The 22,965-nt window shown below is 37.9% G+C and overlaps 1 protein-coding gene across 1 annotated transcript in view; it reads right to left on the bottom strand.

Annotated features, from left to right (window-relative positions):
* Positions 1-22,965, bottom strand: part of CDK19 (cyclin-dependent kinase 19) — a 131,061-nt gene that overhangs the window by 31,715 nt on the left and 76,381 nt on the right. Inside the window, exons 6-7 of the mRNA XM_009893627.1 lie at positions 1,943-2,000; positions 368-499 (exon numbers count right to left, since the gene is read on the bottom strand). Coding sequence (XP_009891929.1) covers positions 368-499; positions 1,943-2,000 — 190 coding nt within the window. The remainder of the gene's footprint in view (positions 1-367; positions 500-1,942; positions 2,001-22,965) is intronic.

The following is a 22,965-nucleotide window of genomic DNA, read 5'->3' as shown; positions in this document are numbered from 1 at the left end:
GATCACAAGATTTCTGAGCCCATATCAGAAAACCATATAAAACAATGCAAAGAATATTTTTAGTTTAAAATCAAAACAAAAACCACATTTAAGATGTCTAACATTAACACATTTTGAAAAATCACAGAATCACAGAATGGTTAGGGTTGGAAGGGACCTCTGGAGATCATCTAGTCCAACCCCCCCGCCAGAGCAGGGTCATAGTCCTCAAAGTTTCTATTTGGATTAATCTTTTATGGATTAGACCATACATCTGCTGCCACTTCAGGAAAAAAACCCTAGGTGGGCAGTTGATCATCATATCTAATATAACACTACCCTCCTTTACAAAACTTAGAGGTAAACCTCCTTCTTACACAGAACTTACCAATGGCCTTTGTGTAATGTCTGGCTCCAAGTAACAGCTCTGGAGCTCTATACCAGAATGTTACCACAACTGGATCCAAGTCTGCCAATGGCTTCAAAGGTGAGTTGAACAATCTTGCAAAACCCATATCAGCTGGGGGAGAAGGAAGAAGAAAAGAAAAACAAACATCTAAAATTTCAATACAAACAAATCAGAATTTAACAGTATTGCCAAAAAAACAATTATAACAAAAGCTCAAAAGCATTAAAACTTACAAACCAAAGTTTCTAAGAATGTAACAAGTTACTCATAACAATACTAGGCCAAATTTATTTAAGGCTAAATTCCATGGACTTCATTTATAAAACGATGAAGGATGATGTTTGACTTAAGTGTTTTCATCATTGTATTGTAAAACTTTACATAATACAGATGCCTGGTTTTTTAACTAGAACTGTAACGGAAACCTGGTTAACTAAAGTCAATAGAGGTAGGTGTCTAATGTACATTTTCTCTTTTATTTTTATATCTGTTTACAAAACTGTGAGCGCTTGTGACTGCTATATATTTACCCAAAGTGCAAAACCAAAAGGACTGCAGTGTAGATTGTTTTGCACTATTTTTCAAAGTATGTCTCCTACTTGACTTGGATGAATGAACTCCAGAATCAGGAAAAAGATTTATCTGGAAATTACTGCAATCAGTGTCTAAACTGTTACAGAGGTATATTTTAAATGTAAGCATTCATTTTATATAACTCAAAAATTCTCTCTAGAAACAACCTTGTAAGTAAAATTAAGAAATACTAGTTGGGAAAGTACAAAATTTGGGTGTATATTCAAAAACACACATTTTAATCCAAGTCTGAAAGTTATCTTGTACATAACCTCACATAAATCTTTCTGCTTCCAAAGTTATGAAATGCCAAGTATATTTTCTTGCAGTGTCCCATACTAATACAAGCATGTGAATAAAAAATGGTTAACTGAACATTTTCAAATACAACAAAAGTCGATGAATAGAAAAGAGGTTCCAGTATATTACTACTTTCTTGATGATTGCCACATGCCTTATTCTTAAAAAAAGTTTATATCCACATGACTAAGGCTTATGATCTTCAAAGGTAATAAGATTTTGGATAAAGACCATCACAGTTACATGTGTTTCCCACCTTGATGTCGGATTGCCTTTTGCATAGCAAACCTTTGGACCTCTACAAACATGTGCATTTATGTTATTTATATTAAAAATAACTAAGAACAAATAGAATTTATAAGTAACAATGTTATACTAACTACTCATAGTAGAAGTCAAAAGAACCCTGGTCATAGTCATTGTTCTATGTGCTTATTACTTTCTTGTTTCTTAAAGATGCTTTTATCTCAACAAATATCCTTGGCAAGCTTTATAAATGTCTAATAATATGTTTGTAATCTCTTAAGCTTGTAAACTCAGTGAATAAGATTTAAAATTGAACTAGACGTTCTGTATACATACACTCAAAGAATAATGAAGATTTGTTTCTCTCTTACAGTGAAGATGCAATTTTTTAAGTAATGCCTTAGCCGTGCAATTAAATTTTCTCAAAATGTTTACCTATTTTGACTCTTCCTCTTTCAGGACCTTCACCCATTACCAGAATGTTTGCTGGTTTCTGGAAAACAAAAAGCAGAATATTTAGTTGACCAGCCTTTGATGATTCTCTTCAAAAATAATAAAAATATGTAAATTTATTTTATAATGAAAACATTTCTATAAATACCCTTAGAAGTGTAAAATTACCATACCTTTATGTTTTCCTGACATTAGGTTTTTATCCCTAGTTACCAATTTCACAATTAGAAAAATTGCAAAGTACTCTGCATTTCTTACTTCGAAATGTCAATCTTTAATTAAATTTGCATTTCCATTTTTACCAGAATGATCATATTCATTGGCGAGACCGTCTTCTACAGGAAAATTCTAGACCAGGTTAACGTTTATGCTACACATCAATAATCTGGCAAGAACTACTTTTGCTAGTGTAAGTTACTGAAAACGATGCCAAATCTTGGTATGCAAATGCATAGATGAGAGTTGCTTTTGTTATCATCATATATAACTAAATTTTTAGAGCTATGCTTGTTTTCAGTGTATGAATGATAAAAAACCCCACAATGGCAAAAGCATTTTTTCCACAAAGTAAGTTGATTTCATGCTATGAGAATTCACTTAAAACAATATACACAGACAGCTACATCCACAAGCTTTTAACAGCGTAGACAGCAGCTTTACAAGTAGAACAAAACCTTTACAGGCATTTTATGCAATCTGCAGTTGTTTGTAACCAACTGCTTGTGAACACCGTATAAAATCTGCACATGACATCATGGCAATTGTTCTGCAATTAGGATCTAGGTTCTCTCAGATATCAATAGTCATTTCTTGGAAGCTTTTTCCCTATTGTGTTAACAGTTGTAAAGAAGTAAATAAGACTGAAAACATTAAGTGACTTGAATCAAGAGATGCATAACAAAGTTTCAAAGCAGAATTTTTGGAAGGTTCATCTGAACATTAATCATTTAAAATCCCTAATGCCTGACGAGGTCTGCTCAAGCAGGATTTGTTCAAGAATCTGAAAGAGATATCCAGAAAGCCAACGTCAGGATCTCACTTAATTTCTCAGTTCCTAACACATGACACTATTTACCTGAAACGAGACACTCAAACTAGGATTACTAATTCGGTTCAAAATTGCAAATCCTTAGCTTTTTTGAAAAAACAACCAACCAACAAAAAGCATTACTTCACCTATCTTTCTCCTTCCCCCCAAGAAGTTGTCCTCTCTTACCCCCTCACTCCCAGTGCTACACATTGCTTTTTCCCTGGCTCCAGCCACGGCCGCTCTTTCCAACCCTGCTCCCGATACCATTGCCTCTTTTACTCCTTTTCTAATTTCAGGATAATTCTGACTTCTCATCCCTGACTTCTCATCCCTCAACATATTTTTGGAACCCTTCAAGAGGGAATATGCACTTCCTTCTTGGAGAATGCAATAAGTATTTTAATTGATCTTGAGTTAACACTCACCAGCGGATCTAGGAAAGATAAAGATGATGCTTGCTCTTAGTTAATATTTAATGGTAATGAAATCAACCCTTCAAGGTAACCGGTCAAACTCCGGTTTTACATCTATGTATTGCCCTGAATTGAATATTCGGGAGAACAGATCAATCCCACTCTGCATATTCAGAAATCAGGCAGCAAGGGAAGCATACAAGTTCGCACCACACTTCACCTCTTTTAGAAATCACATCGCTAAAATTACCCCAACCAAGACAGCAAAATTCCATTTTTCTTGTCGGAATTCTTCCCTAAAATCCTGCCTAGCAATCTTGATTGAAAGTTGAGTATGAGTCAAAAAACACTTCAATAGACCTTTAGATTCAGGATTGGATTTTAGGCACTACAAAATGCATTTATTTGTCATGTGAACAGAGCTGATAAAAATGTAGTTACTGCACTGATTTCTAGGTTAGTTTTTTTCCTATAGAAGAATTATGTTGTAAGAGAAACTGCATAACACCAGAAGATGTACCAAGATAAAATTTAAAATCTAAGCAGATACAACACGATTCTCAAAACAAAATATCTCATACAATTCATATTTTACCTTTAATATTACAACATTCTTCAAGCAGCAATTTCTTCATGGAAAAAAGTACTATTTTATCTGCTGACATAAACCATAATATTCACAGAATAATTCAGGCTGAAAAGGACCCCTGGAGTACAACCCCCCCCTGCTCAAAGCAGGGTCAACTATGGCAGATTGCTCAGGCCTGAGTCCAGTTGGGTTTTAAACATCCCCGGAGATGGAGACTCCACAGCCTCTCTGTGAAACCTCTTCCAGTGTTTGACTACCATCACAGCAAAAAAAAAAAAAAGGTTTCTTCATATGTTTAATTTATCAATTCATATTTTACCTTTAATATTACAACATTCTTCAAGCAGCAATTTCTTCATGGAAAAAAGTACTATTTTATCTGCTGACATAAACCATAATATTCACAGAATAATTCAGGCTGAAAAGGACCCCTGGAGTACAACCCCCCCCTGCTCAAAGCAGGGTCAACTATGGCAGATTGCTCAGGCCTGAGTCCAGTTGGGTTTTAAACATCCCCGGAGATGGAGACTCCACAGCCTCTCTGTGAAACCTCTTCCAGTGTTTGACTACCATCACAGCAAAAAAAAAAAAAAGGTTTCTTCATATGTTTAATTTATGCCCATTGCCTCTTGTCCTGTCACTGAACAGCACTAAGAGTCTCGTTCAGTCGTCTTTACTCCCGCTTATCAGATCCCCCCGGAGCCTTCTCTTCTTGAGGCTGGACAGTCCCAGTCCCTCAGCCTCAGAAAGACACCCCGAACCCCTAAGCAACTTAGTGGCCCTATACATACAGGGGATACACAAGGAATTTGTCCATTTATGTATTTTTAAGCCAGAATATTTTGAAGGAATGTTTTTTCCATTTAAAATTTAAATCTGTACTAATATTTAATCCATTGAGAATCAGAACCCTGCTCGGGCAGCCAGAAGAGAAACACACCGATTTATAAATTTACCAGATTACATATCCATTAGCTCTTGTGAATCTCTCTATCTGAGAGAGTCATGGTGGGAAAAAGAGGGAAAACAGAGAAGGAATAAAGCACAAATACAGGCTGGGCAGAGAATGGGTTGAGAACAGCCCTGAAGAGAAGGACTTGGGGGTGTTGGTGGATGAGAAGCTCAACATGAGCCGGCAATGTGCACTCGCAGCCCAGAAAGCCAACCACGTCCTGGGCTGCATCAAAAGAAGTGTGGCCAGCAGGTCAAGGGAGGTGATTCTGCCCCTCTACTCTACTCTGGTGAGACCCCACCTAGAACACTGCATCCAGCTTTGGAATCCTCCCCAGAGTCTTCAGGATACACAAGCCATGCTGAGAGCAATCCAACCCTCACAGAGCAGGGGGGCTTCCTCAGGGCTTTGCCTAAATGAGCCGCACCAAGGCAGAGTAGCAGAACTTCACGTGTTTGGGTATGGAGGAAACTCTGAGTTATTTCAGAGGGATTCATTTGGCATCAGGGATCCTCAGGAAAGTAGGTAGTGAACGTTTCCACCATGAGGTAAGGGAGAGGACTGCTAAAGTGAATGCCAACAACTTCTGCTTTTTGGAGAAGGGAGAATGTGTTAGTCTAATCTCTGGGTATGTGGGATTTTAAGTATCAAAACATTTTACTCTGAAATAGTCACTTAATAGTCTACTCTAGAATTACAGTCTAGTATGATATAGTTACTGGACAGCTGCAAAAATCAGATTTAAAAGGGGGAAATCAGAGAAATTAGAAAGCCCTGTACCTCATGTATGTTCAGGCTACACGCAAGTTATAAGCACCAATCTAGTTCCTGAAAGAAATCTTACTGCTGTCCACGTGATGAAGAAAATGGGGTTGTAGGTGGAAAAAAATATGAAGGCCCAAGCAGGGAAGAGATCAAAAGCTGACACAGAGTAAATCTTGTCTCTTTCTGAGAGGACAGAATTTTATTCAAGAAAGTTTGAGAAGCCCTGCTTAAAATAATTAACTAACTCCTTAGTAAAGGGTGAGGTAACTCAACAAGGACTACACTCCTGAGCCAGTTATATCCCAATTAATACCCTCTCTTATTTTCCTCAAACTCTCCCCTTGCTGAGAACACAAAACACCAGCTGGGAAGCAAAGCGATGTTGCTGAGTCTCCACCTATCTAGTTGCTATAGAAACAACAGAAACAGTAAGAGTTAGGAGTCTCACATTGAAGATCAGCTATAAAAATGAACAGAGAAATCCCTGCTGAGAAATGTAGTTGAGGTTTGACTGTCTAAAGAATATTTGTAAAAAAGAGCAAGGTCAACAGCAACGAACAACTGGAGCAAAAACCTGAAATATCTGCAAAAAGGGATGTAGATGGCAATAATTTAATGGATTCTTTACAAGTAATAAGCATAGATAATGTATTTACTTTTCTACATCAGTGGGAGAGTGGGGGAAAAAAGTAATTAAGAGATCCTGGTGGGAGAGAAATGAAAACGTTAGGCTAACAAGTACGTTTTCATAAATAATAGCAGTATCATGAATGAGACTCATATGGACATCCATGTTATCTTAATCAATATGCTTCCTATTTAAATATTTAGACAGTAGATTAGAATAAAGGTTGAAGGAAAAGAAAACATCTATGGTTTTGAAAGAGCATAACGGGTCAAAACAGGAACAACAGCCTAACAATAGATGGCAATACTTTTATTTTTAATGGTTATTGTTGTTATCTCCTCAATTACAGTGGTGACACAATTCTTAAGAGATTTGGTGCAGAATTACATTCCTGTGAGAAAATGTCCATAGGGACATACCACTTTCCATACACCATTCTTTATTGTTTATATCCAAACAAATGTGTTTCCCTTTTGGAATGCATCACTGAACAAAGAATAATCTGAAATTAAGAGGCTTCTATTGTAAAAGCTATTGCAAGTCTTTTAGATAAAAGCTCTCCCCACAATTAAAGAAACTGGCTTGTGATGAGGTCAAGTCTCAATTATTTAAAAAAAGCAACTGTAAACACCACAGCGTTGATACATAGATGCGCTTGCAAGTCACAAGCCAAAAACAAGAGTAGTGGTGATTTCGCCTTAGCTTTTAGCACACTGCTATACAAAAGACCAAGGTCCTAAATAAGACGACGGTGTTCCACTCTGTGGGCACTGCTCAAAAGACCACCGAGCCTTTAAATTCAAGATTAAGAGGGAGCTGCAGATTGTTCACAGAAATTTGCAAACAAAGCTTTTGCTCGTCTCATCCACAAGGAAATGTAGGCACTTTCCTGCCTTAAATCAATGCTGTTCAAACCCAGACATTGTTTTCAGATCAATCTACGGTCACACTGGTACTAACGTTTTGGATGACAATTGATCTAATTAATGCAGGATTTAAAAAAGAAATGGTTCTAAAAAGATTTCATGCACTGCAAACCTCCAAATCATTATCATTTCCATTCACATTACTTCCATATACTGAAAACAGCATAGAAAATTTGTTATCATCACTTCCCTCTCCTTTTTTAGAAAACCGTTTGGTCAACATTTTTCCGATACTGAAGCACTAGACAAAAGTATACCATACAGAGTGAAATATCTTCACATCTGCTTCTCTTTACAAGCCTTACATACTGTGAACTCATATTAGAGTCACTGCTTTGATTACACAGCATCACTTTCAACTTGTTGTGGGTTTTTTTTTCCAGCTGTTATGCTTAACTTTACAAAAAAACTTTTGGTTTTTTTTTTTTTTGGCTTAGATTTGTAAATCCATGCAATTTTCTTCTACTGGTTCCCTACTCAGTTAAAATGATTGACCTTGCAAACCAATATGATCAACAAATCCCATCAATATATTTATCATTTAATTCAAATCAATAATCTTTCTACAGATACTATCAAATGGGGCAAGGCCAAAAATAAAGCTCATTACTACTGTCCATGATCTAAAAAGGCAGTAAAATCACAAGGAATGCAAAATGTTTTGAAATAGTACATCATTCAAATGAAATAAAAACTTGTTTAAATCTAGAAAGGAGGTGGGAAAAAAAAAACCCAGACAGACACATTAAGCAATATATGGCAACATAGGAAGCAAAGAGTACCACGGAAGACTTTTACAGCTAAATTAAAAAAAAAAAAAAAAACCAAAACACAAAACCACCAAAAAAAAACCAGTCCAAAAGTTTTTGCAATAAAAAAATGAAAATACAAAAAATGTAGACACGTAAAATTTGACAGCTAAGTGTCACCAGATTGTTATCTTTAAATCCAAAAATGTACTTGATTATCATCAGAGGAACATCAACAAAACCATTTTCAATTGTATTCGTAGCATATAGGAAACTAAATTTAATGCATATAAACATATTTATTAATATGATAATAAAACACACATGGTAACAAATATTTTTATCTCCATCCTTGTTTCTTATAAAAATAATTCTAAAATGAAACATATACAGAACCAATAAAGACAAGGAAGTGTGTGCCACTGTTTGAGAGGGAAAAAAAGAAGTCTTTTGCATAATTCTGAGAGATGGAAATTGAATATTCCATGATAAGCCACGGTGTCAGATTATGTTAGAGACTTATGTATTTCATATCTGCTGAACTGATACAGTCAAAAGAATCATTAATTCCAGATACCAGAAATTCTAATAGCACCAGAAGTGCGGAATTTACCTCAAGCTCTGGAACTGATGGTAAGTAGCTAGAAGTAGGAACAAACTGTACAGAAGGTATCTGAAATATTTCTTTGGAATGCCTTAGATAAAGATTTTGGTTAAACATATTCTTTGCCTGTATCCATTACATGTTGAGAGGGGAAACGTACCATTTTCATATCAAAGCTAGCTATCAAAGAAATTATTTCACGTTTCTATATTCTTATAAAACTTCTCTATGCACAGAAAGCAAAAGAAAGCAGAAATACTAAAACTATGCCTACAGTGCAACCATAGATCTGCACATATTAAAGAAAAAAAAAAAGTCCCTGAAAGAAACTTAAGATTATCTAGCCTACAACAGCAGCAAAGATGTGACTTCACAGGCTTCATCACAGATGATTTAAAACAGCCCATGACTCTGGACACTCTTTGGAGAATCAATCAAAATCATACAACGCTTCGGGCTGGATGGGACCTCTGGAGGTCATCTGGTGCTCAAAACAGGTAGGTCACCCTGCTCAAAACAGTGCCAACTTCAAAGATAGAACTGACTTGGAAGCTGCATCAGGTTGCTGAGTGTCATAACTGAGGGAGCTGCAATTCTCCAAGGACAGAGGTTCCTCAGCCTTTCTGGTGGGCAAACCCCTTGCACTGTCTGACCACTCATGACGAAATACTGTTTCCCATCACCTAATCAAAATGTGTGTTGAGGAAATGTGTCCCTGTACCCCTTCCTCTTCATACCTCTTAAAATGGCTTCATCTCCTCTAAAACCTCTCATTAGGCAGTAAAGTCCATGCTGAAAACACTGCATGCTGCTGAAGGCAGTGGCAGTAAAGCTGACGCACGCAAAGCTATCTCTGTCACCCTGTTATACTCCCTATTGCACCTTTGGCTGCACAGTTACACAGCTCTATATTTAAGAACTGGAAACATGTATTTGAGATGACAGAGTCAGCCTAGAAGTCCAGAGTCTGGAACACACTCAGTACAAATGTATTTTACCATGGGAAGGAAAGACCTTCTTTCCATCCACTCCCCCATTTTTACCAAATCACATATAATGACATACAGATGAACTACCCAGTATGTTCGATTCAAGTTGATTACTCTCATATATAACCACTCTTATGACAACGAAATCCATGGTCAGGTAAAGTATTCATTTCTCTCTTTTACTTCATTTTTCACAGGTTGGATATTCTCTTGAGAGGTAAATAAGCACATACCTCAACTGACATTAATTCTTTAAATTCACTCGCCTCAGCCCTACCCAGGCACTCCCCCAAAACGGCCAAAACATCCATGTTACTTGTAAGAATGCTCTGCTTCAAAATCAGTTTGAAACAATTGCTTCTTAGGCCACTGCCAGAAAATATATTGAATTTATAAACTCAAGGTGTTTGATCGTTACTGAAACAGGAAAAGACTGTTCACCAAACTCTATTCCATGGTTAATCAATGGATAATATAGTTGCAATTATGTCACTGGAAAATGGACTGCAAACACAAGGGGAATATGAAATAAGAGTAATCACAAGAGGATAATATAATTCTGGGCTACATAAAAGTTCAGAAATAAAACAATCTTCCTTTCACACACCATTTCTTTCAGGTTTCTTACGGCTGACAGAGCATTAAATTACTGCAAGACAAAAATGAAAACTCCAGACGACTTTGGATGTCAGGCATTGCTTCTATTATAACAGTCTTCACAATGTACTAGTGTACCAGTGGTTTCACCCCAATCAATGACAATGCAGTTCAAGTGAAAAAGAATGAAAAAACCCTCACATTAGGAGAATGCCAAAACATTTGACAGAAATTAAATTTTATGTTGCTATGCAACATTACCCAAAGCATTCTGCTGCAATAGCATATTTGAACTTAGAGTGTTACATGCAACCTTGGGAAGGACAAAGAAGGGGGAAGACAGAAACAAAGAGAAAAGTACGATCATAAATTATCAATGAAAAATAAAATGTCATAAAGCAAATGTTTAAATAATACACTGAATTCTCATTGTCCCTGGGATTTTCAACACATTACAGTGCACGCTCCAGCAGAATTCCGTGAAGCTACTCAACAATCATCTAGGGTCTTGTCTTTAGATCTTGTCTGGGCTCTTTGGGAGCGCCAAAAAGAGCACAGGACAAGACAGATTGCTCAACCTCTGCTACCCCAGTTCTGAGCAGTGCAGATGTGCAGGGAACAGAAGAAAGACTCACCTCAGAAATAATTTGGAAGAATTTTCTGCTTTTTAATATATTACAAAGAGGAAACAGAGAAATAAATTTCGCTTCATAAAAGCATAGTCAAACTCTTCCTCTGCTGAGGCTTCAAGAGACATCCTGAATCCCCCAAGATACTGCAGTCAAGCCAAGTCTGTGCATCTCTGCTGTCAAGTCCTTATTAGATATTCGTCACACATGATCTTTAATCAGAATAACTAGCCAAAGGCAAATAAACTGAGAAGATATTTGCACGTGTGAAACATTACAAACACTACCACTTTCTTCACCTTTTTAAAGGCAAAAAGCTATGAGACAGCAAGTCTGACAGAACACTAACATGAGAAAGCCTATGACTGTACTAAGCTTGGAATTAGAATTTGAGAGGGGGGGAAATGAGATGATGAGATTCTCACGTTCCTGCTGTTGGAACTCTTTGCTTATTTGCATTACTGTGTTTCTGTTACAGCAGCATGAGAATTAGACACCATAATTGCTGTATCTGGTAATTCTTTCAGTTGCAGCACTAAATTCCACCATCACCAAATCCTAGCATTTGTTTTATATGATATTCTGACTACTCCTCCCGGTTTAGTAGGGTTATTAAGACAGGAGGATGAAGCTTCTATCCAATCACAGGACAAATGACTGAAACTGAGCCTGCTGACAGTGCCATAAAACATTTTGTTAATTGCCTTTCACAAAGTATCTTTGGCAGTAAAACTCCAATACCTCCATTCCCCAGAGAGTCTGCTAGAGTCAAAGAATTAACAAAGCTTTTCTGACTGTAATAAATAATATAGTACCAAACGAATAGTTATAAGTGTAACCCATTTTCATTACAAACCAGCTTCTGCTGGGATAGCTTAGATTGACTGAATTAGGTTGAAATAATAAAAGTCCTACAATGGAATTTTCAAAGGAGGGAAAAAAAAATAAGAAAAAGGTAGCATGCTTACCTAGAGAGGTTACTTCCACGTTGAGTGGGTCTTAAGAGTCCCTTTTTGTCTGCACATGGATGTGGGAATATAGCTTAAGGGACTCAGAACTATGGAATGCATTCCTTTCATTATTATTATAGGATATAAACTTTTGATAGGATTTAGAAAAGCAATACATACATTGAGTTTTACAGCATTTTAACAAAGGTTTATGTCTAGTAATATTTCATATTGTTTAATTAGATCCTGCCAGTTTATTACATACATTATTTTGTAGCATTCAGCTACATTATTTACCCATTTTTCAGATATGCTCTTTTCCTATGCTTATAATCTCAAGGGGAAAAAAAATATGAGGACCCATCTCTCCTCCCCACTTCTTTCATGCTGAGTCTAAAGATTAGAAAATCTAATCTTGATATGACCAATTTAAATGTCTGTTATACTGTAGCATCAACTCTCCTTTTGTGTGGAAATAACTTACAACATAATCCCAATCTTTCTATAATCCTTCCCAGAGTATCTTCTTAAAGCAAGCTCTTGGCTTCCAATATATGCAGGGATAAGTTACATGTCCTGTTCTCACCATGATCTCCAGCAGATCAGTATTGAGGCTTCAGGAAGAAATTTTATCACCCTAATACAAGCCTTAATGCCTACAGCAATGCTAACTGGGATTTAACAGTCCAGCAGACCGTAAGGTCTCAGACTCACCAGCCAGTTACCACGGTTCTAGACAACTCACTGATGTATCAGTTGAGGCAGCACAACCTCACATGGCTTGCAGTGGAAAAAAGCCACTATGGACCACAAAGTGAGCAGATGCACAAAGTACCACTACTCAGCTGACACATTCATTACAAAGGAAGTTAAGCAAAACATACCCTTTAAAATCCACCCTAACAGAAACTCTTTGACTAGTTTATCGCCATCACTCTCTTCACCCCAGGCTCCAGATAAAAATATCTCTCTCTTTCTGTCAGTTCCTGCTGCAGATATTCCCTCACTTTTCAGCCTCCTGACTTTTGGGGGATCCTCAGGCCTATTCAGGCTCTGATTTTTAAGGAGCCAGGTTCTTTAGCAACAGTTATATTTCAAACCCAGTCTTGTATCACAAAGTTGGAGAAAACTGATTCTCCTAGTTTCCCCTTGGAAGTTGTTCCAAGGTATGTCTATCTGAACGAGCAGCTATGGAGTTTTAAAAGTAACCAGTATATGTGATCTGCCTGGGACACGCTGCAACTGTGGTAACAAATGCTCCATATCTCATTTCCACAGCTATTCAGGAACACAACCCTTTCACAACATTAACCAGGAGAGCAGAATGCCCACATCATCTCAAGAGCTGTCCTGCATCGTGCGAGTGCACTGCTGCACGACCGTGCCCCTTAAAGTGAGTTTCCCCAGGGTAGCTGGCGTTCTCTGCCCGTGAGCCAACAGCCCACTCCTGTGCTCCACCGCTCCGTCGTGGCCGGGGCTGCAACCCTTCCTTTGCAGCGAAAGGCGCTAATGAGATTTCATAAGGCAGTGAACCTAACAGGAGACACAGCAAAACTTTTTCTGATATACTGCCATACCAATATCCAGTGTCAGGCTTCAGTATCACAAAGTTAGTAAAAGACCAACGCAATACGATGATCCTATTAAGTCTGCTTGTATGAAAATAGCCTAAAAAGTCAGGCAGAGGTAACAAAGGATATGTCTAGAGATAGACACATAAGTGACAATATTTCTACTTGTTTTCTGAAGCCTGAGATTTATTCATTACCTGCCAGTTTTAGATACTCACACACACAAATGAGATTAAGAGATATTAAGTAGCACATCTGTGTGTGTTTACATTAATGATGACTTTATAATGTTTCCCAATACAAAGTAGATTTTAATGTATGCACTCTCCATAAAAACGTAGAAGAATACTGCATTCCCTTCTGCTCATTTTATCAGTAAATGCTATAGAAAGGAGCCTAATGTTCAGCTGGCAGTCAAATTTTTATGGTATTCCTTGTGTAGTACAAGCGCCAATCTTCATCACAGCACAAGCCCAGTCTGACAATAAAGGTCTATAGGGTCTAGATCTGACCGAAGAATTGAAGGCCTAATGCTTAAATCAATAATAATTCAGAATTACCAGCATCTCAAAACAATTTGAAACCTTCTCATCAAGACAATTCTTCAGATAAACTAAAGGTCATGTGTGCTTAAGCAGATTTTTCACCAATTTAAAATAATTTTCTAACAGGCCAGGCAGGAAGAAGCATAAACCTTTTCAATCCAGAATGTACTTCCATGAACAACCATAAACAACTGAAAATCATAGATCTAGAATACTGCTATTCCAAACACGAGTGACCACTACCTACGCAACAACTCAATTCAAGTATTTTATTGTTTATTTATGCAACCCTTCTTGTACACAAAGGGCAGAATGTGTAAAGTACCAAACAAACCGCTGTTGCTTTGGAGAGCTGGAGAGGCCAGTGGAGCACGAGGGCACAGGAGCAAAGGCAGAGCGCCGCACGCCATGTACGGAAGAAATCGCGACTGAACAGACAGGGCTCAGGGGTTTGGTGTCAGGGAGGGAGAGCACTCAGAGAACGGGAACCAGAGAGGTTCTTTCAAGCAAAGACTGACCCATAAAACACCAGCACTGGCAGGAGCAAGGGACAGAGACCGAGGAAAGCGTCTGCAGCCACAGACGTAGCTGGTGGAGGCTGGGAAAGGGATATGAGCAACGGGGCAAAAATTGGCTTAGGATACAGAGCCTGAAAACTTGAATTTGGTTCAAGAAAGGAAAAACTATTTAAAGTTAAGATTTAATACGCCAATTAAAAAGTTATGGAGACCACAAATTATCTTTTAAGAGTCTCAAGCATTTATCCCAGTTACTTAGCTGCTTATTCTTACTCCAAGATAGTTAAGTTTTCCTGTCTTGGAAAAAAGAAATATTTTCATTTCTCAGATACCACAGTATCAACACAGGTTGATAAATACTGATTTTCAATATCAAGCTTTTTTTAAACATAAACCAGTTACACTTTATAGAATGGCATTTGTAGTTTGCGTTTTAGTATCAACTGTCACAGCCTAAGACAAGCTGGAAGCAAAGGCTGTAAGTACTGTTATGTACCCTGCCGTCTTGGGCACGAGAAGTATTTTTCCCCACCCATAACTGCTTCTACCATTTCCAGGTTTTCACTCATAAAAACATCACTTCCTTATCCAGAAGAGTCCACCTTTCTGCAGAATACTTTGCAGCCATTCGATTTCAAACCAGCACCTCCAAAATTTCAAAATAAAGATTCAGCAGATACCGAGGCAAAGTATGGTGGACACAACTAAGGAAGATTCATAGCTTCACAACATTATCACTTTGGAGCTGTGAACACTGCTCCCTCCTTTCCATCTAAGGATCTCTTACTAGCAACAAGATAGCGTTTGAAAAAATTTCGCATGAGTTTAGGCATTCTTGAACCTAAAAGCCCTGGCCACAAAGAGCTCACATGACACATCAGTGCTAGTGGGAAATGCCTGGACCCCTCACACGTTTGCTTGAATAACCAAATGCTGTAAGCTTTGCGCTTCTCAACAGCATGAACGAGGTGTGAGATCCCACTTAAAAAATGGCTCATATACACATCCATTAAATAGTCATGGTTACATTCTTAGTATTTTCTACAGGCATTTCCAAGTGCGGAGCAATACATTTGGAGTAGCCTTAGAAATTCGTGCAGCTAGATGAACAAATTAATTAGGTTAAGTGAAAGCGTGAGTTGTCAGCACCTCCGCTAACATGCGGGTAACTGCCATGGGCACACTCTTATCGGTGTGGTATCTTGCAGTAAGCACTAAGCAACTTGCTCCTTTTCATGAAGGAATAAAGGTATCTTTTATTTACCGCAGGATACCGCTGGTAAAAGTGTGCCCACAGGCAGGTAGAGCAGCTAAAGTTTTTCAAGTTCATATTCTCACTTGCACTCACAAGAAAGTTGTCTCCATCAAGAAAACATGCTTATACTCTGACTTGCAAGTCTCAGATGAAGAGGTTGCTCAGTTTAGAGGCTACAAGTATGATAACTGAGCTGTGGCAGAGCAGTGGAGAAATCTCTCTGGACTAATAATGAGTTTATCCACCTGCCCCAATATCTTACTGTGTTTACAAAGTCAACACAGGATTGAGGCAACGACTTGTTGTCAAATTAATGATTATTCCATTAAGGCTTCCATAATATTTATGGCAGCTTTCCAGCCCTCAAATTAAAAATAACCCAGGTAAGATAAAGAAGAGTGTTTGTTTTGAGCATATTCGACATAGTGACTTGAAGCGCTCATAGAAATCAGTACAGTCTATTAAAAGCAGCACAGGAGCTAGTAAAATGTTAATCTTCTGTCCTAAAATTGTCTTGATTTGTGAATGTAAACAGAAGAAAAAAAAAAAATATGTTGGAACAAGCAATAAAGGCAACCAGACCAGAAGAATTTACACAAAAAGCAAGTCATTTCTCCATTTCCTTTCTTCAGAAGCGCACAAGAATCTTTGGGGGAAAAATAAACATTAAAACATTAAATATATTTCTTTTACAATATTTAGTGTAAGGTACTGCTACAACATGGCATTTCAGATTCTAAAAGTTTGTTTCTATAGTATATTGCTAGTATCTTCATTTTTATTTTACTACCTAATAAAAATGCATCAAAAGACAATTATGTTAACAGATGCTTTTATGAACAAATACATTAGGTATTAGTATTACTTCTCCTCATTAATGCAAACCAAAAAGGCAGTTCTTCACAGGTTATAAACAGGTGGTGCTTAAATATTTTAAGTAGCCAACTTTAGACAAGGTGTGGGAGTCTGATCATTAACTGCTTTTGAAGATTAGGGTCTTTCTAAATGACATGCAGCACAAAACAAAACAAAAAATCATTAAGTCATTTTAGAAAAATTTAACCTTACACACTACCATTTATTTTTTTATTTAACTTGTTCATGTCTCTGGAATTATTTGCAACACTTTTACAGTAATTGTATAGTAAGCATCAAGACCCCTCTTATACACTGAATTGATATTGCTGTACAGTGTCTAATACTGCGTGGAAGAGCTAATAAGTTGTTGACTTGGAATGCCTACAGCCAGTTTTCAGCATCAACTATTAAAAGGTTTTTCAATCAATCACCAATCAAGGCAGACTTTGGACTGAAGTCTGTGGTTGAAGATTTTCCAACACATTTACAAACTTGCCCTGCAAAATAACAGCAAGTTAACTAATCATGACATGGGACCAGCTTGACACCTCCAAAAAGTGTGTAATACATATACCTCCATTAATATAAATAACAAACATTTCTGGAAAGTTTATTTTTTTTTTCTTTGGTTGTTTTTTTTTTTTTTTTTTAAAGGGAAAGGCAAAAAACCAATCTCCGTTTAAAAAAAAAAAAAAAAAGCCTGCCAGACCCAAAATAGATAAACCCCCCCCTTTTTATTTCATAAAGGATTTTCCCAATAATCTCCAAATACTTTACAAGAATTATATATAAACTAAGACTTGAGAACTATAGACTGTAATAGCTTAAACATACACTACCATGATCACACTATTCATTCTTAAAGCTACTAACGGAAGTTAAAAGCTAGAAGGCATAGGGAAATTAGATTTGGTACATCTAATTTTGAGTGGGGAAACACAGAAAGGCTGTTTTGGGAGGCAAAAGCTTTAAGAAAGCCAGTCTCAAAATCTTTTCTGAGGCAGAACCACCACAGCAGGGACCATTACCAAATTCAGAACCTAGAGACCCTTAGGCTTTAATGAATCTATGGAGTTTTTGAATGAGTATGGTACTTTTAACAAGACACTAAAATAAAGGAGGGTCACTTCATCTGGAATGAGTGAGCTTTTCCCCCTGTGTCGGTCCAGGTATGAAATGTAGCATTCTACCTGTACCAGTCACTGCAGAGCTCGAACTTGCTAAGGCCAAAGGGAAGAGCAATAATTAAGGTTGTGAAGATGAAGAAAGAGGAGTATTTCAGAAAAGCCAAAGCTGAGTCAAGGTTATATGAGTAATGTTAAAGAAGTGGCAAAAGGCAGATCAACAGATATGAGAACGTGGGCAGAGGCGCAGGAAGTTGGAAGCAAATGAAAGATTTGTTTTAAGAAAGAAAACAGAGAAGAAGAGTTGTGAAGATGGCTCTACGTGCCGAAAACAAAATCTGAAATAGTTCAGAACTAATTATAATATTTTTCCATTCAACAATTATGCCCTTTTAAAAAATGAAAAACAACCTGCACAGGCATGCAGCAGCTGTGAGATACCGCCAATTCCTGAGAAAACATTCTATGATTCATGCCAAAAACATGAGCACCTTAAAGTGTTGCAGGTCAAGCTCTCCTAATTTTTTTTGTATTTTTTTAAAATTAAACAACTCCAAAGACATAGCTCACTTTCAAAGACAGACATGATTGTCCTTACTATAGCAAATTTGCCCCAATTTGCTAGGAACAATGTCTATGTTTTTAGTGCTTGAGGTTTATGATTTACCTCACTGTTGATATTGCCAACAAGTCCTTGGACATTCTCACAAAACATCAAGTGCTTAAAATGCAAATAAACTCCCTGTGGGAATTTTTCTTTTTCTTTTTTCAAACTACATAAATAGGCTAGGAACTCAACTCCTGTTCCTCAAAGCCAGATTATGACTTTTGAAAAGCCTACTGTGCAACAAAATACCTTTCAGAAAACCCCTAGCTTTCAAAACATACCAGAGCACATTCTACTCCCTGTTACTGTGTCCCATGTTTTGTATATGCTATGTCCATCAGCTGAAATTCCTCTCTACAGTTGCAACATCCATTTTGAAAATAGTCACATTACAAACTTAGGACCAGAGTGAAAATCTAGGGAAGCTTTATTAGAGGCAATAGCAACTTTAATCCAGATTTCACGGTTGTACTGTCCCTACTATTAAAATTCCAAAAGCTATCAACTCATTTGACAACTTGAAATCTGATATTAATAAGACGAAAAGGGATACTGACACCCCCCTCCAATTCTGAACACATTTTTTCGTAAGGCTGCAGTGGTTCTAGCATACTGAAGACATGCATGTACCCAAACGGTTGAATTGTTCTACAGGCTCAACATTTGCGTACCAGTCAGAAAAAAACCCCACCACACAGTCATTATTATATCAACACTTTAGTTACCAGCATTTTAATAAAATCATCCTCAGAAACAACGTAAGGCACTTGGAAATTAATACAGTAGCTGTCCAGTTTTAATGATGGCAATTTTACTCAGTCTCATTAAGGAGTGAGATATCAAAGGACTATGCATTTTCTGCAGGATAAAAACATGCAGGTGAGCAGTTACTACAGAGCAACTAATGCAGAGTAAATCCACACCCTAGACTGCCTTGCTGTAACTTGTTCATGTAGCCATACCCTCTGCTTTAGTTTAAGTTTTTCAACTAAATTAAATTAAAACTACTTAAATACAGAAGAAGGGTTCCAACTCATGTGCACCAAGCAAAAGAGCTGTACAGTTTCAAACGTTACTGCCTCTAGCAGTCCACGCTGCCTCTCCGCTGGAGATAATCACCCAGACAGCAGGCTGTTGCAGGGAACAGGCTCTTCTGTTGCAGCCCTCCAGCCCACTTTAGCACCTTGGCAGGGATAAATATACCTCTGTCATGGCAAAAGTTAGCACTGGGACCGTGGGTTGGAACAGCCGCAGCAGAGAAGCACACTCGTGTCACTGACTGCCTGGTGGCAGTCGCTGGGAGCGACTGATGCTGGGAGCATCGCCTCCAGTGCAGCGGAGGGCTGGACAGTCTAAGGCAGCACTGCTTTGCAATGGCACAGCTAAATTGAGCACAACTCAGTTTTCAGACACTCAGAATAGCCACAAAGAAGTTAAACACAATTTAGTTAATCGGTTTCAACAGTTAATGCAGACTTTCCTGGGTGTTCCCATGTACACCACCCCGGAGAGAGAGAAAGGGAGAGATTAGCATCTAGTGTTTTTCCAGTGAAGCAAAAAGAAAAATCGTAAGTGAGCAGAACTGTGAGGATGAGCGTTTTGGTAAACTACAGGTTATAAAGAAATATCCCTATAGACAGGGATAAGCATCAAAACTTCCACATTGCAGGAGGAGAAATCGCTTGAAAATGAGATATCAAGCCGTTCTCTAGTTTTTCTTTACCATTTTTTCAAACTTAACATATCACTTGCAATATACACTCAGGTATTTTTATGTTACATAGAAAAGATGACCTAAGTCCCCAAAAACATTCACTGCTACTGCAAGCCCTTCCCATCCCACTACTTAAGCTGGCAAAGAACAGCAGCTCCCCAAAACAGCAAGGAGACACGCACAGAGAAATAAGCTTCCAAGTAAATCTTGCATCCTAGCAAACAGCAGCAGTCAGCCAGCCACGGCACATGTATTTGCCGACAAACGATTTGCAAAATTATTATACTATCCAGACAATCAGAATTTCAAGCACACACATTACCCAAAACCTAAATGGATCTGCAATTCTCTTGGTTTTAACTGTTAAGAATTCAAATTAATGTTTACTTGATAAGCAATCAGTTTTAGGGCTGAGATTGGAATTCACATCCTGAATTTTAAGAAGTAAAAACAACTTTAACATCCCATTTAAGAGACTTAATTTCAGCTGAGCTGGCAAACAGCTAATCATACTCGCAGTTCAACAGCCACAAAAATAATTTTCATAGCATTAGAAGTCAATATCGGGTCATTAAAATGTAAACTACTGGAGTTTGCACTTCATTCATACTTCTAACAATCATCATCCGCAACTGTTACATCAAAAGTAACTATATGAAAGGCAAATCAAAGTAAAAATGTGCAAGCATGTTTCATGGATTAAAGAAATATGTAGAACAGAAGACACATTGTGAAAAACCCACTCTTTGGCAACAATTACAGCATAAGACAAAACAGCTCGAGTAGCTGAAATCCCCCATTCCAATGGGAATTTCAGGAATGCAAAATATTGTCTACAGAATTATTTTCTTAGACATGAGTTATATTTGAGAACACCAGCTACACAGAACATTATCATGCTAAGTTTTGGGATTTGGACTCCACATTTAAGCTAGTAGAATAAGCAAGCTTAAACTCTTAATACCACATTACTTCATTTTTATTACTATTTTGATTATTTTAGGGTTTTTTTTAGGTAAAACTCTTCAACAACATCCCCCTCCCCAGAAGTAGTTAAATAGATATAAAGTAAACTAATACAAAACCAACCAAAATTTATATTCAAAGTTTATTATACCAGTAGGAACCAAAGCATCACAGAGGGGGGTTAGCTTGGAGGTGGGAGGGAGGGGTTGTTTGAGAATGTGAAACCATAATCCCAATATAAAAAACATTTTTCAGATGCCATCAGCTTACTTAAATAGAATAAACGAGATTTTACACCGTTTTTTTTTACTACCTTACAAAGTAGCACAGGAAGGTTACTGAACTGCTGGGGAAGTGCTTCTATAACCCTCTGAAAGGAAACCAGAAGGTCATAGCGAGTTGTGCTCTACCACCACTGAGGCGCTGAACAAAGTGCAATGGGGGTCTGTCAAAATGTCTGTCGTATCTTCACATGGGCTTTAACTTTCAGAGGGCAGGAAAACAACAGAGATGAGAAAGAACAGTTAAAAAAAAATAATCCTGTTAGTACAGAGCTTTGGTATACAGAGAACTGTATGCGTTTAAGACCAACTACTTGCACTATGAGAAGCCTTTCTTGTCTGGAAATCTTCGCTGCTTCACTATTTATAATATTCTTCACTGAAAGAATATTATAAATACTTTTACCAGTGGTCCAGACATGCTGAGAGTTTCACAGAATCACAGAATGGTTTGGGTTGGAAGGGACCTTAAAGATCATCGAGTTCCAACCCCCTGCCCTGGGCGGGGACACCTCCCACCAGCCCAGGCTGCTCCGAGCCCCATCCAACCTGGCCTTGAACACCTCCAGGGATGGGGCAGTCACAGCTTCTCTGGGCAACCTGTGCCAGGGGCTCACCACTCTCACAGGGAACAATTTCTTCCTGATATCTCATCTCAATCTCCCCTCTTCCAGTTTAAAACCGTTCCCCCTTGTCCCATGGCTCCAATCTCTGATCAAGAGTTCCTCCCCAGTTCTCCTGGAGCCCCTTTAGGTACTGGAAGGGGCTATAACATCTCCCTGGAATGGCTTGAAAATTTAATACCAAGGTGTTTTTACATGAAATTCAGAAAAATGAGTATAAGACTACCATAATCCTTCCTAAAGATGTATTCAAAGACCTAATGCCTTGTTTCTGAGTGGACCACCTAACATGGCCACCTCACAGACTGTATAAAGGATTGGTTTTCTTTAACTGACAACCGTGGTATTTGGTCTTACAGCTACAGTAAGGCCAATGATTTCTGAAACATTACCCAGCAAGCAAAAAGGATGGAGGTTGGAGAAGACAAAGAGGCCCTGAGATCAGCCATCAGCAAAACACCAGCTGATCAGTCCTTTTCTGCAACGGAGCCAGTTTCTTCAACAAAGTTAATGCGCAAGAAAAGTGAGGAATAAACTAACATCCTTTGTTTGTCACTGCGTCTTCCTGGATCGCTGATCAAAGGCACTTCATTTACATGCAAGACAATCTGCAACATTATTGCAACACCTTAGTAGAGCAGTAATAACTACAGTATACTTGCAAACGAAGACATGCACAAGACGGCAAGCAACATGAAGAACAAAAGCAGTGTTTTCATTTTTTTTCTTGATTATATGTTGTTCTATTAGTTGTCTCCATTGATTTCAACATACTACTTTTAAGCTTCATTAATTTCTACTACTACAAATATGAAGAACATGTCAACAACGTGGTGCCAACCCTTGTAGCCTTATTCAGAAGGGGCAATGAGTCCAAACAGAAATAATCTGATAGACGCACTTGTAGCCATTCCCATTACCCCACAGGTACTTTCTCCAACAGAAAAAAAAAAAAAAAAAGAGTGGCAAGTCTTTTGTAAAAGAAAGCTTTTAAAAGCTTCTTCTAAACTTTGCCTTTGTCATTTAGAACGCAAAACTCAGTTTGCTCACTCCAAATGGTCAGCTGCACCAGTAAGCCAAATACATCATGTATTTGCTAGAAACCTTCATACAGCAGATGGT

Source organism: Charadrius vociferus, unplaced genomic scaffold, assembly GCF_000708025.1.
Source record: "Charadrius vociferus isolate BGI_N301 unplaced genomic scaffold, ASM70802v2 scaffold359, whole genome shotgun sequence".
In the NCBI taxonomy this organism is placed as follows: domain Eukaryota; kingdom Metazoa; phylum Chordata; class Aves; order Charadriiformes; family Charadriidae; genus Charadrius; species Charadrius vociferus.
This window is presented reverse-complemented; position numbering and strand designations above follow the sequence as displayed.